The 14,566-nt window shown below is 38.7% G+C and overlaps 2 protein-coding genes across 2 annotated transcripts in view; both read left to right on the forward strand.

Moving 5' to 3' along the window:
• The window catches only part of LOC119424126 (GRAM domain-containing protein 2A-like), a 975,280-nt gene that overhangs the window by 429,461 nt on the left and 531,253 nt on the right, over nucleotides 1-14,566 (forward strand). The gene's annotated exons all lie outside the window — the stretch shown is intronic.
• The window catches only part of LOC119426831 (A disintegrin and metalloproteinase with thrombospondin motifs 7), a 185,585-nt gene that overhangs the window by 87,971 nt on the left and 83,048 nt on the right, over nucleotides 1-14,566 (forward strand). Inside the window, exon 9 of the mRNA XM_037694417.1 lies at nucleotides 8,003-8,147. Within this exon, the coding sequence (XP_037550345.1) occupies nucleotides 8,003-8,147 (145 nt within the window). The remainder of the gene's footprint in view (nucleotides 1-8,002; nucleotides 8,148-14,566) is intronic.

Here is a 14,566-nt window from a genome sequence, read left to right on the forward strand (position 1 = left end):
AACTGGTAGAGCTGCTGCCTCTCAGCGAGCAGGTCCTTGGTTCAAACCCCGGTCCAGGGGCCTTTCTGGGTGGAGTTTGCATGTTCTCCCCGTGCATGCGTCGGTTTTCTCCGGGTGCTCCGGTTTTCTCCCACAGACCAAAAACATGCATGTTAGGCTGATTGGTAACTCTAACTTGTCCCTAGGTGTGAGTGAGAGAGTGAATGGTTGTTTGTCTCGTTTGTCTCCATGTGGCCCTGTGATGGACTTGCGACCCGTCCAGGGTGTACCCCGCCCCTCGCACAGTGATTGCTGGACATGTGCACCAGCGACTCCCGTGACCCAAAATGGAATAAGCAGGTAAAGATAATGGATGGATGGATGGATGGATGGATATATATATATATATATATATATATATATATATATATATAATTTGATCTCTTATCCAGTGTAAATACTACCCTATTGAATATATTGTACTTTCATTTTATTTATTGAACTTTCAGATTTATTTGCCTTTTCTTTTCAACTCCAGTCCAGAAAAAAACACTCATATTGAAAATTACAAGCCTTTTCTATTCAAATCCGTCTGCAGCAGGGGACATTGGCGTACTGCTTGTTAGGTTGGCTGCTGGCAGGCAAATTTATTTATTTATTTATTTATTTTTTAATGTTCACAGGTGATGCCGCCACAGGCCATGCAGAATGTCTCAATATATTTGAGGGATGAAGGAATTGCACAGTTGTTATCTCTCGCCACATTTTTGCTGTTTGTTGCAATTTACAGCTTTTCTCTAACCATTATAAGTCAGTCCATCCACAACTGCACTTATTAATGTGTGAAAAAAAAAATCCTGTTTGCAGACCCTTGAATAAATGAGAATTGTTCCCAAATATGAAGCAAATTGTTTGATAAATATCTGAAGTGTATCCTAATCCGTTGTCCTTCCTCACCCACCTGTAAGACTAAATGTTGGCTGTCACATACAATGTGATCAGTCATGTCTTGAAAAAAAAATCATATATTTTTTCCTTTTAAATTTGTCTCCTGTCCTAAATGTTTGTAATACTGTACCCCAGTTTGCAGATAAAGTTTGATACAGGATGCAGCTTTTGTTTGTTGGTCTCTTTTTAAAGGTAGATGTCTTCAGAGAAAGTTATTTTAATTAAATATCCATCAATCAAAGAGGCATACAAAAAGTTCCATAAACACACAACTACTTGTGAAAATCAGTTATTTAAGTAAAAGCTGTGTTAATTGCAGTTGAACTTCCACCCAGACATTAAACAACTATTTTAGTGTATCGTGGTTTTCTTTATGTGCAAAACATTTTGACAGCATCTGTGCTGTTTAAAGTGTCATGCCCACCCTGAACTTTCTGGCACCTGCCTTTGGGGGTGAGGTTTGTGAATAACAGCAGTGGATGATCAGTTAAAGGATGAAACATCTCAGGTTGTCGAGTCTTATTTTGACTAAACTTACTGTACCTTCAACCTTCACACATCAGATCTTTCAGACACTAATCTTCTCTACATATATTTTTAGACCTGACCTTTTGCTTTTGTTTTCCTCGTGTCTGCTTTGCTCATTTATTTATTTATTTTGTGCGGTATTTGCTTTAAAAAAAAAAACCTGTGCCATAAACAGACTGAACAGAAAATAAACAGAAGAGGCACAAAAGAAGCAAAGTCAACTGAAAAAAGGATGCGTTAAAACATTTACAATAAAAAAAAAAAGAACTATAGATTTTTTTTATTATTAATTTTGATGATAGATTAGGACAGCTTTATTATATAAACTCCAGTGGCAGCTCCTGAGCAAAAATAATTTTGGGGTGGACATTAATGTCCTGGGCAGCACGGTGGCGCAACTGGTAGAGCTGCTGCCTCTCAGCGAGCAGGTCCTTGGTTCAAACCCCGGTCCAGGGGCCTTTCTGGGTGGAGTTTGCATGTTCTCTCCGTTCATGCGTGGGTTTTCTCCGGGTGCTCCAGTTTCCTCCCACAGTCCAAAAACATGCATGTTAGGCTGATTGGTAACTCTAAATTGTCCCTAGGTGTGAGTGAGAGAGTGAATGGTTGTTTGTCTCGTTTGTCTCCCTGTGATGGACTTGCGACCCGTCCAGGGTGTACCCCGCCCCTCGCACAGTGATTGCTGGACATGGGCACCGGCGACCCCTGTGACCCAAAATGGAATAAACGGGTAAAGATAATGGATGGATGGATGGCATTAATGTCCTGAATCCCTAACTGTGTAAATTTTACAAATCGCGTTACATTTTATGTGATAAAAATAGGGCCTATATTGTTTAATATTTAATTTGTTGCTGTTGGGTTGTTGATGTTTTTTGTTGTTGTTTTGTTTGTGTGTGTGTTTGGTTGGTTTTGTGACCTTTTTTCTTCCTCCCTCTCTCAAGGTTGTGTCTCTTGAAAAACAGTCCCATGTAACAGATCAGAGAAATGGACTCCAAACAAACAAACAAGCAACAAAGCTGCAGGAAGAAGCTTTTTCTGCTGTTCTGGGCTGCACAAAGATGCAGCAGATGCTAAATAATTTTAAATAATTTATTTTAAATTAAAAATTCCATGCTGATCATGCAGCTCATCAGCCAGTTGTGTCATGTCCAATCTTATTTTGAAAAACTGCAATAGAGGGAATCCGCGATAAAAAAACTGCGAATTAGCGAGGGACTGCTGTATTACCACACCCAGTTTTGTCTCTCTATGGGTAAAATTTGGAGCATGGTGGGGCAGTGGTTAGAGCTGTTGCCTCTCAGCAATAAGGTAGCTGCCTTTACGTGTGTATGTTCTCACTGTGCATGCACTGTTTCCTCTATCAGACTAAAAAGCATGCATGTACAGTTAATTATTTGTGTGAGTAAGAGGGTGAATGGTTGTCACTTTGTGGCCCTGTGATGGTCTGACAACCTGTCCAGGGTGTTCCAACTTCCCAGGAATAGACAAATGGCTGGATCTGTCAAATTGACTGAGTTTAAACCATAAGGTTGCTTAGCTGTGGTAAATCTTGAATGGAGTGAATTCTAAAAATGTATCAGTTTTAGATGTACATCCACTTATTTCTTTTAAAGTTTTATGAAATTTTGTTACGTAGTTCATGAGATACTGTATTTTGCAAACCCTACAGCCATTTAAACCCACACATAGAAAAGGCAAAAACATTTTGTCCTTTTGCCTTTGACATTGGGTAATACTTGCCAATTAAACTCTCTAGCTTAGTGCTACACTGTTGATGGATAAACCTTGCAAACAATGTATTGAGCTAAAGCGTCAGTTTAGTCAGCAGGGGAATACGACTGTTGGCACATTAAATGTATCAAACTCAAAGTAGACACCAGCTGGGATTTGCACAACCACTCATATTGTTTTATAGAGATGTGAGGGAGCAAGTTGGCAGCATTCAGCTGAAAAGTGGAAATATGTACGTTGCTGACTCTGTTGGATTTAAACATTTTGGTTGGTGACTGAGGTTAGTCTGACTTTCTGTTTTAAAAATGAATTTGCACAAGCCGAAAAACTTTCAGCATGCATTTCTTTTTATAGTTTTTTTTTACTTAAATTGTATATTCTTTGTAGGATTGTTGAGAGTAATAAACAAAGACTCGTTAAATTAAATAGATTTTTTTCATTCATTCAACCTTTATTTAGACAGATAAGTCACATTGAGCCAAGGAGACTCATTTACAAGTGAGGCCTGTTTAACCAGACAAAAAGTAGTGAAACTGGACACATGTAGGAATTGGAGGAAAAAAAATTCCTATCAGACTTTTTTCTTCCTATTCGAGAAGAAAAAACTGATATTAAAAAACACCACAAGCACATAGTGACATAGACATTCTGCAGAGGGGGGGGAGGCCATGAAGTGCTTTAAGGTTAGGACCAAAATTTTCTAAATTACTCCTCGAATACACGGAGCCAATGCAGAGGCTACAATAGGAGTATGAGCTCAGTCTTAGTTAATAACCTTACTGCAGCATTCTGCATGGACTGAAGACAAGATAAGACAGAGAGGTTTTGTTTAAACAAGTAAAAAGACTGTTACAATAATCCAAACGTGGATATGAAAGCATTGTTAATCATCTCTGTTTCAATCTGAGACACGAACAATCTCAGCTTGGAAATGTTTCTTAGATGTCAAAACAGTTACGCACTAGCGTTTTACAGTAATAGTCAAAAGAGAAGGAACTGTCAAAGATAACATGAAAATGGCGATTTGAAACCAGTGACAGGATGCACATTTTACACCTACTCCTTCAATAATGGCCTTCCTGAAATTATCCACCTCTTAATACTGTCATTATGATGCCCTGGCTATAGAAACCATCAATTATATACCAAAATGCAGAATAAAAGGGCGCTGCATCACAGACGGGTATATCAAGTAGCGAGAATGAATGACATGACTAAAGCAAGAAATCCAATTACCACAATTCAATGAGTTTCTTTTAACTGCAGTCACAGTTCCACCACATACATATTTAGCAAAAGCACCAATATTAAAGTAATAAAATGACAAAAATATTTAAAAAAAATGTGACTAAAATGTTGTCACCAACTCAAAATCTGACTGGTTAAAGCAATGGTTTCATTGCCATTTCTTTTAAATTACAGGTCCTCTTCTGTTAATTCTGAAGGCTTCAAGGAAGATTTATTTGACCCTAACAACAGATGATGATTGAAATATATGATTGTATAAAAGCTATGTACAAACATATGCTACTGGAAGCTGCACAACCTGGAGAAAAGTTATGAAATGAAGAGAACAGACAATTTGAAATAACAATACCTATCAATTAATAGGAAAAAATATAATAAAGTGCAAATTATTGATTCTGAGAGTATTTAGGCCTAAAGAGAATGACTTGCTGGCCCTAACGACCCACCACTCTTTGAATCTCAGTTAGTTAGCAGTCATTGAACCACCAGTTTGCCTTTGAAAGTATAAGATTGCAAAAGTACATATATAAAGTACAAATTTATAATTAGAACTGCTACATAATGGTTTGTGGTGAATGAGAAACAGATTGGAAATCACTAACCATTGCCACACTGTAATGGTACTAATTACTATCAAACTGGACACAACCTTGTTTTATATTGAAGGAATTTTCGATCCTCGTTTATTGCTATCAATATGCTGGACTTAAGAGATGATAAATGTGTTTATACACTTATCTGATAGTTGCAATTAATTTTCCTGGAAAAGCCTTTAGTGATAAAGAAGCTTTCAGCCTGGTATTGACATACTAGAAAACACTAAGACTTTGTTTGTTTGCATACTGATCACCAGGTTATTGATGGAGGGAGTGAAGATAATGGGAGTTGGTCCTACAAACAGACACGTTAAACACAGCCTGTGTTTGATTAATCAGATAGTTTGAGGAGTTGGAGGACTTTTTTTTTCACACTGCAACATTAAGATGTGGACCATTGTCAGCTGTGAATACTTTCAAATCTACTTGTTATGGCTTACTAAAATGTGAAGTTTGAAACTAAATTTAAAAAAATAATCATCAAAATCTTCAGATAGTTACAATACCTGCCATCTTGTATGCGTTAGAAAGGTCAGCCTACTGTTTTGAAACTGTCATTTATTTAGCCATTAAATCTTGATGTTATACTTGATATTTACTCATAAAAACAACCTTTATACATGTTTTATGAGTAAATTGGCAGTACTAAGGTTTAGCTAATTATTCAAGGTTCTGTATTGTAATTCGCATCACATGTGGTACATGAGGTGGAACGAAATAGTGTACCCAAGGTCCCAGTTACACCCAAAAATATATATGCTATACACTAAAATACGCTTTAATAATTTATATCAATTTGGTTTAATTCTGTTTATTTATGTAGTGCAGACTAACAACAAAAGCTTTTTCAAACAATTTACAGAGTAAGCAAAAAAAAAAAACCTATTTAAATGCAAATATACACAGTAAATACACTGTAATCCATTCCATTTCATTAGAGTTCAAATCAGTGCAAATATAATTCACTCTAATAAATGCAAACAAATCCAGGTCAATGTTATCAAATTTAGACCAGTTTAGTACTTTTCAGTGCAGTAAATGTAACAGAAAATGTTTGAAAATTTAAAAAGTTTTTGTTCATCCATTCATGTATCCATCCATCCATTACCTTCAATTTGTCTGAAAGCAGGTCACAGGAGTAGCAGTTTAAACAGAGAGCCCCAGAGATCTCTTTCTCCAGCCATTTCTTCTTGCTCTTCTGAAAGGATTCGAAGTCGTTCTCAGGCCAGCCAAGAAACATAAGCTCTCCAGCATGTCCTGGGTCTTCCCGAGGGTCTCTTTCCAGTCAGACATGCCCAGTGCTCAAACCACTTCCATCAGCTACTTTTGATGTAGAAGAGCAGCGGCTCTATACCGAGTCTCTCCCGGATAACTGAACTTCTCACCCTATTTCTAAAAAAGAGTCTAGCTACCCAATGAGAAAAATCATTTTGACCACCTGTATTTGCAATCTCATTCTTTTGGTCACTACCCAGAGTTTGATGGACTGGCACAGAGTCCACAACGCTGCAGAATCTGCACTGAACTCTGTCGATCTCACAATCCATTCTTCCCTCACTGATTAACTAAACCCCAAGATATTTTTACTCATCCACTTGAGGCAGCACCTCACACCCAACCCATACAGGGAAATCCACCCTTTTCTGATGGAGGGCCTTAGCCTCAAATTTGGAGGTGCTGATCTTCATCCAGCTGCTTCACACTTGGCTGCAAACCACTCCAGTGAAAGCTGAAGAGCATGGCACAATATAGTAGAAATGTAGTCCTGGGCAGCAGCACAATGTTTCAGTTGATAGAGCTGCTACCTCTCAACAAGAAGGACGCCAGATCAAATTCAGACCTGGGGCCTTTCTGGGTCGAGTTTGCATGTTTTTTCTGTGCATGCATGGGTTTTCTCCGGGTACTCTGGTTTCCTCCCACAGACCAAAAACATACATATTAGGCTGAATGGTAACTCTAAATTGTCCCTAGATGTGAGTGAGAGAGTGAATGGTTGTTTGTCTTGTTTGTCTCTATGTGTCCCTGTGATAGACTTGAGACCTGCCCAGGGTGTACCCTGCCAAAGCTTTGGCTTGCTGATACTCAACTGCTTCCGGAGTTCTACCAGCCAACTAGGTTGATAGGACTCTGTTAACTTGATGACCTCGCTAATCTGGGGTATTCACTACTGAGTTTGAGGTTGGCCAAAGTGAGAAGCACTGAAAATCTTGTGGCCACAGTTCAAGGCAGCTGTCTCAACAATGGAGGTGTGGAACATTGCCCACTCGGGACTAAATGTATCCCTCTTCAGCTGAGATGCAGTCAAAGTTTTTTCAGAAATGTGAGTTGAAGATCTTTCTGCTAGGCGTACCCAACAAACTTTCAGTACATGTTTTGGTCTATTGGGTCTGTCCGGCATCTTCCCTTGCCATCTGAACTAACTCAACACCTCAGGCGTTGATCAGTTGGCAGCTCCGCTCCTCTTTTCACCCGAGTGTCCAAAACATATGAATGCAGATCAGATGATGTGATTACAAAGGCAATCATCCATATGTGACCTAAGGTGTCCTGGTGCTATTTATGTGCACTTATGAACACCCTTATGTTCCAGATTTGTGTGTGTCTTGGACAAATTGTGACTAGCCAAAAAAAAAAAAAAAAGGAAAGTCAGTTTATTTAAAAAAAATTTCACAGCTTCCACCGTTTTATCAGCTAAGAGTCAGGAAACCTTTTCATTTCCCTAAATAATTCATGTTAAATTAATGTTTACTCTAGTGGGGTCTCTGTATTGTTTTTCCATTCAGATCTTGACCATCTGGTGTTTTGAACTGATGTTGTATTTTGTGACAATCTTCACACTTGGAAATGTCTCCTTCAGAGAAAAGGAGAGGATTCCAAGAATACTTCTGAGTGAAGCTAAATGTATGTCAGAGAAACGTGTTAAAACTATTAAAAAATGAAATGGAAAAATTTTCCTCTTTTTACCCCTGCAGTCAAGGCTGGGGCTGGTGCCTTGATGATGTCCCAGTGAAGGACAAGTTGTCTCTGACGTCGTTGCTTCCTGGAGTTCTGTACAGTGCTGTACATCAGTGTCGCCTGCAGTATGGATCCTGGTCCCGTCTTTGCAATGACATGGATGTAAGAGTGCACCCACACTATTTTTCAAATTGGTTTTGAGTCTTGTATTCTCTTGCAGTCTCTTATATATTATTGCAATAGCTAAATTATGTTAGCATATATTTTTCATTTTCCTACACCGAGTAGTCTTTTATTGTTCCACTTTGTAGAGGGAAAAGATGGAATTGGAAATACCCTATGTCCATCTTTGCATGTTGAGAGCATAGTAACTTGAAAAATAAGTGAGATACCAACTTCCATTTTGGTGTGTGGCTGTATCTAGGCATAAGAAAGGTTTCTTTCAAAAATTGGGTTGGTACATCCAAATCAAGATGGGCACCACCTGCATATATGTAAACCAACCACCCCAATTACTTGAGGAAATTGTACTTTTAAGCAATATAAAAACTAGAAACCATAGTTTCCTCAAATGATTGGGATGGCCGAAGATTAATCTATGGTAGCCAAGGCCACGATTGGCAACCCCCCTGGCTATGCCATTGCACACACTACACCCACCCAAAATTGCTGCCTCTACCCTCCAGGATCTGTCACTTTACGTAAAAAATAAACAGCTGCCTCTGTTCTTATACACTTTAATATCTTGCACCAAAAGCACTTAGGTTTATTTGCATTCCCTTTAAATTTCACTCTTAAAATCCTTCACCGCTAGGGGACATTGGCATACCACCTTTTGCTTGACTTTGGTAGCAGATCATAATGCATTCACCTCTATGGACTGTATGTATGTGTTTGTCTGTTAGGTGGGCAACACTCTAGACAACTTTATCAAACACTAAAAACACTTTACTTCAGTCAAATTAGAATTTGAGCTAATATTTTATGTGTTTGTATCTGAAAGTGTTTTAAAGCACACGCTCACCAATTACCGATCACCGATCGCCGACAAACCATGTGAGGTCTTTTTTTTTTTTTTTTACTTTGTCCTTGACAGTTAGTTCCTGTCTGTTTGTTGGCAATGTATCTTATAAACTATGACAGCGACTTTAACAATACCCTGAGAAAATAAACACTGGATGTACATCTACATCTAATTAAATTTTGAAATCCACCTGTTTGCAGATGGCCGACAACAAAATTAATGGTGTTTGTAGGGACTAAGAGGCACGACTTAGTTCAGCCTCAGAAATTAGTGTTAATGTAAAATTTCTTAATTATATTTATTCTACTAGAATTCTCTGATTAAAATGTGCTGTATGCATTTCTTCAGGGAACGGTTGTCCTTTAGATTCATTTATTATTTTCTCACATAGAGGCTGCTTTAGGCTTTACCTTATCTTTGGCTTACTGTCATGTTTTTAATTATTTATCTTCAGATAAAATCAAATGAATTATGAGTAAATTTAATACTAATGAATAATCTTACCTTAACACATGGCATAGGATTGTCCTCACTGAAAGTGAACAATCACAACAGCATGTCATGTTTTCAACAATATTTTTAGAATTGCAATTTACGATTTCTGCATGAGAGGATAATATATATATGTATATATATATATATATATAGGTCCTTCTCAAAAAATTAGCATATTGTGATAAAGGTCATTATTTTCCATAATATAATGATAAAAATGAAACTTTCATATATATTCAGATTCATTGCACACCAACTGAAATATTTCAGGTCTTTAATTGTTTTAATACTGATGATTATGGCATACAGCTCATGAAAACCCAAAATGCCTGTCCCAAAAAATTAGCATATTTCATCCCACCAATGAAAGACAAGTGTTTTTAATACAAAAAACGCCAACCTTCAAATAATCATGTTCAGTTATGCACTCAATACTTGGTCGGGAATCCTTTTGCATGAATGACTGCTTCAATGCGGCGTGGCATGGAGGCAATCAGCCTGTGGCACTGCTGAGGTGTTATGGAGGCCCAGGATACTTTGATAGCGGCCTTAAGCTCATCCAGAGTGTTGGGTCTTGCGTCTCTTAACTTTCTCTTCACAATATCCCACAGGTTCTCTATGGGGTTCAGGTCAGGAGAGTTGGCAGGCCAATTGAGCACAGTAATACCATGGTCAGTAAACCATTTACCAGTGGTTTTGGCACTGTGAGCAGGTGCCAGGTTGTGCTGAAAAATGAAATCTTCATCTCCATAAAGCTTTTCAGCAGATGGAAGCATGAAGTGCTCCAAAATCTCCTGATAGCTAGCTGCATTGACCCTGCCCTTGATAAAACACAGTGGACCAACACCAGCAGCTGACATGACACCCTAGTGACTGTGGAAACTTGACACTGGACCTCAAGCAATGTGAATTCTGTGTCTCCTCTCTTCCTCCAGACTCTGGGACCTTGATTTCCAAAGGAAATGCAAAATTTACTGTAATCAGAGAACATAACTTTGGACCACTCAGCAGCAGTCCCAGGCGAGATGCTTCTGACGCAGTCTCTTGTTCAAAAGTGGCTTGACCTGGGGAATGCGGCACCTGTAGCCCATTTCCTGCACACGCCTGTGCACGGTGGCTCTGGATGTTTCTACTCCAGACTCAGTCCACTGCTTCCGCAGGTCCTCCAAGGTCTGGAATCGGCCCTTCTCCACAATCCTCCTCAGGGTCCGGTCACCTCTTCTCATTGTGCAGCGTTTTCTGCCACACTTTTCCCTTCCCACAGACTTCCCACTGAGGTGCCTTGATACAGCACTCTGGGAACAGCCTATTCGTTCAGCAATTTCTTTCTGTGTCTTACCCTCTTGCTTGAGGGCGTCAATGATGGCCTTCTGGACAGCAGTCAGGTCGGCAGTCTTACCCATGATTGTGGTTTTGAGTAATGAACAAGGCTGGGAGTTTTTAAAAGCCTCAGGAATCTTTTGCAGGTGTTTAGAGTTACGTCGTTGATTCAGATGGTTAGGTTAATAGCTTGTTTAGAGAACCTTTTCATGATATGCTAATTTTTTGGGACAGGCATTTTGGGTTTTCATGAGCTGTATGCCATAATCATCAGCATTAAAACAATTAAAGACCTGAAATATTTCAGTTGGTGTGCAATGAATCTGAAATATATGAAAGTTTCATTTTTATCATTACATTATGGAAAATAATGACCTTTGTCACAATATGCTAATTTTTTGAGAAGGACCTGTATATCATGCAATTTTGATCAGCCGAAAAGACTGAGTTTCTGTTTTCATTGTGTTTGCAGCCAGTTTTAATATCTTCAAGGAATACTTGAGTTTCGGCCCAAACCTTACTGCAAATTGTAATTTATAGAAGGTTAGTTCAAGTTTTATTAAGCTACGATTCTTCATACATGGTGTGTTTATGGCTCTTGTGTGTTTATAACAGAACATTTGATATACTTTGGGACTAAGAGTGTATTTTCTATTGTGGAAAAGTGATATTGGAGTTGATTTGCTTCGGGCTGTGAGTTAGTCTTTGTGCTGTACAGCCTCCCCAAAGCTTTGCACTTCAGTTTATGTTTGTCGTTATCAATAATCAAATGGTTCATATTTTCTTGGTTTGAGTTTGTAAACCCTCCCAGGTATTTATATGTGTATATGGCAATCCAATATTGGACCTGCAGATTCAGCAGTGATTTTCATCCGCCTTAGATTGGTGAACATGAAAGTAGATGAATATTAGCAGAAGATTAATATTTTCAGTAATTTATCAGTGCTCATTTAGTTGACTTTATGACACTTTTCAGTAATTAAATCTCTGAGAGCAAATCCTGTCAGTTAAAATCTAAGCTCTAATATTTGCAGTAAGACTGTAACATTTTTATTGACCCAGAAAGAAAGATTTTGTTGAAGGATTTCAGGAGCTCCTATAAATGTAGCTACCAGTAATAAATTAGCCTTTCAGAGGTTCAAAGCTTATCCTGGACTTCAAACATAGATATCTGTAAGGACATAGCACTGCCTGAACACCACTGACTCTGCTCCCAATAATGATGAAAACTATCTTGTACAAAAGAAAAAGACGAGGATCTCAGGGCTTACATGACATCGAGGCTGTACAGCAGATACAGCACAACCTTTGTGTAGAATCAGAATCAGCTTTATTGTCATTGCACCAAAGCGCAACAAAATCAAATTTCAGTACAGCCTGTCCAAGAGAAACATAACAAACAGATATGGGGAAATGGAAGTGACTGAGGCCGCTGACCTTGAGAGGTACAGCCCTTTTTTTCCCAGATAAGAAAAAAGAAACACAAAGGGGAGTGTAAGTGTAAAAGAAAAAAAAAAAATCAAATCTCGCATTGTGTCCTAGATGGGACACAGTATGAAAGTTGCAAAAAAAGTACTTCAGCACATGAAACAGCAACATACTGATGACATCAGAAACATTTATTCATGAGGAGGCCGACGAGGGAGTGGGTTGTCTGTGGAGACTAGAAGAAAGTTCCACAGGCCTGATAAAGATGGCACAGTGTCTTTCAGCCGGCTCAACTCTGACACAGATCCACAGTTGTCCTTGGGAGGGGAGCCATGGGGGGAGGGTGGGAGCTTCTCATTCACATAAACAACCAGGAGGCTGAGATAGCTGGCCAATTCAAGGCCGAGTGGAGAAGCCAAATTCAGATAACACAATTATTTTGGGTCAGGCAGCCTCTGCTTGAATTTCCATGTCTGCCTTCATAGTTCTGCTGGTACGTCTCACTGGCAATTCCAAACAGCCAAATTTTGTGGTCGCACCACCGGACTGAGATTGTAGCCTTCTCCAAGATTGATTTCTTCCCGCCAGTGAGTCCGAGGAGCTTCTCAGAAATCACTTCTTGCTTATGGCTCAGCTCATGCAACGTCTGAGAGCTTACTGCTCGGTACATTCCTTCATACAAGGCAGGCAGCGTAACAATTGCCAGAACCACTGCTGCCGTCTTTCGAATTTTTCGATATGCCAGATTCCCGCCAACACTAAAAAGCAGAAATCCACTTATCATACTGTAAATCTAATTATGTAAGTGGCTTCTACATCCTCAATGGACAATACAGACAGACCCACCGTCTTCCATTGGCCCCAGGAATCCATAGTATATCCAGCTGCGAGTGTGCCTTCAGGGCATGAGGGCTCTCCTTTGCCCTGTCTTTTTGTTGAGAAAATTTTATTTTATTATTTTTTCGCAATGAGAGACCAGACGACCAGATCCATAATTTACTATTTGGAGGATATGTAGTGAGAGGCTTCAATAGGAATCACAAAACAAAAAGCAAAGCAGGAGGGAGAAGTGTCCTTCCGCAATGAGAGCAAGCAGAAAAAAACACATTTGTACAAAAAAAACAAGTCGAATGCAACAATATAAATAGTGTTCTTCATCTTTTTAAGCTAAAGTCTTTAAAGGATGCTCTCTCAGTAATTGAGCTACAACTACTGTGTATCCCCAAACAGATATTTTTTTTTCCCTTCACACCACTGGTGTCAGAAACGATTCTTCCTGAGAGTACCTTCTCGAAGCCAGGATGTATAAAATGAACTTCAAAATCATAATTAGACTGTGATTGTCCTCTTTGTTGCCACCCTCAAATCTCTGAACACAAAGAGTGTTGATTACACAAGTATGTAGTTGTTCTGTCTAATAAAGTGACAGTATTTTGTCTTAAAGATAGAGACATGATAACCCTCTGTTGCACAGACATATTTCTGTGTGTTAATGCCTTTGTCAGTTCTTTGTCACATCCATCGGTGCCTGACTGAATTATTCGGAAGAACACTATTCTGCTGTGATCAGTGCTTTTATTGTCTGGTTGGAGGTGGCTTCTCATTGACAAGTTTCCAACGAGAGTTGGAACCTCCATCGATTGTTCTTTTTTTCTCTTTCAATACAAATTTTTATTTGTGCCTTAAGTCTTACAGCATCACCCCTGCACAGTCATTTGGTGCTTTTTTGTTGAGGATTAGGTCAAATAAGTGGACTGTTATAATAACCAGTGCAGACCATTCTTCCTCATATAGAAAACACAGTGACAAAGCAGAATGCATTTACAACACTGTGGCTTTGTCTGTCACAAAATCTACTTCCGGAAGTAATGAAAAGTACCTTTATTTCTTATTCACATTGCTTGATCTTCTAGTGTGACCTTATGAATAAACTACTTTTAAAATAAGCATCAGCTGATGTGTTGTGACACATTCCTTGTTTCTTCTGTGACATTATGGAACAAAACCGACATGTGCATAATGACACCAGCAGTTTATTAAATAGCTGAATGCATCTTCCCATGGAGACATCATTGCTGTTATTTTTAAGGAAATAGTCTTATCAGTAATTCAGTGCTAAACATAAAAATGCCATGGGCAAAATCCAAGCTGAGGGCCAAACGCAACTCTTAGTTTTTTTTTCCTGTGCCCTCCAGTGTCCTTAGAAAAAAAACAAAAACAAGTTGAAATAAAACAATTAAAAATGAATTCTATGAATTATTCTTGAAGCAATTGAAACAAACTGTATACATGCATATATATATATATATATATA

Source organism: Nematolebias whitei, chromosome 2 (assembly GCF_014905685.2).
Source record: "Nematolebias whitei isolate Nwh7 chromosome 2, NemWhi1, whole genome shotgun sequence".
In the NCBI taxonomy this organism is placed as follows: Eukaryota; Metazoa; Chordata; class Actinopteri; order Cyprinodontiformes; family Rivulidae; genus Nematolebias; species Nematolebias whitei.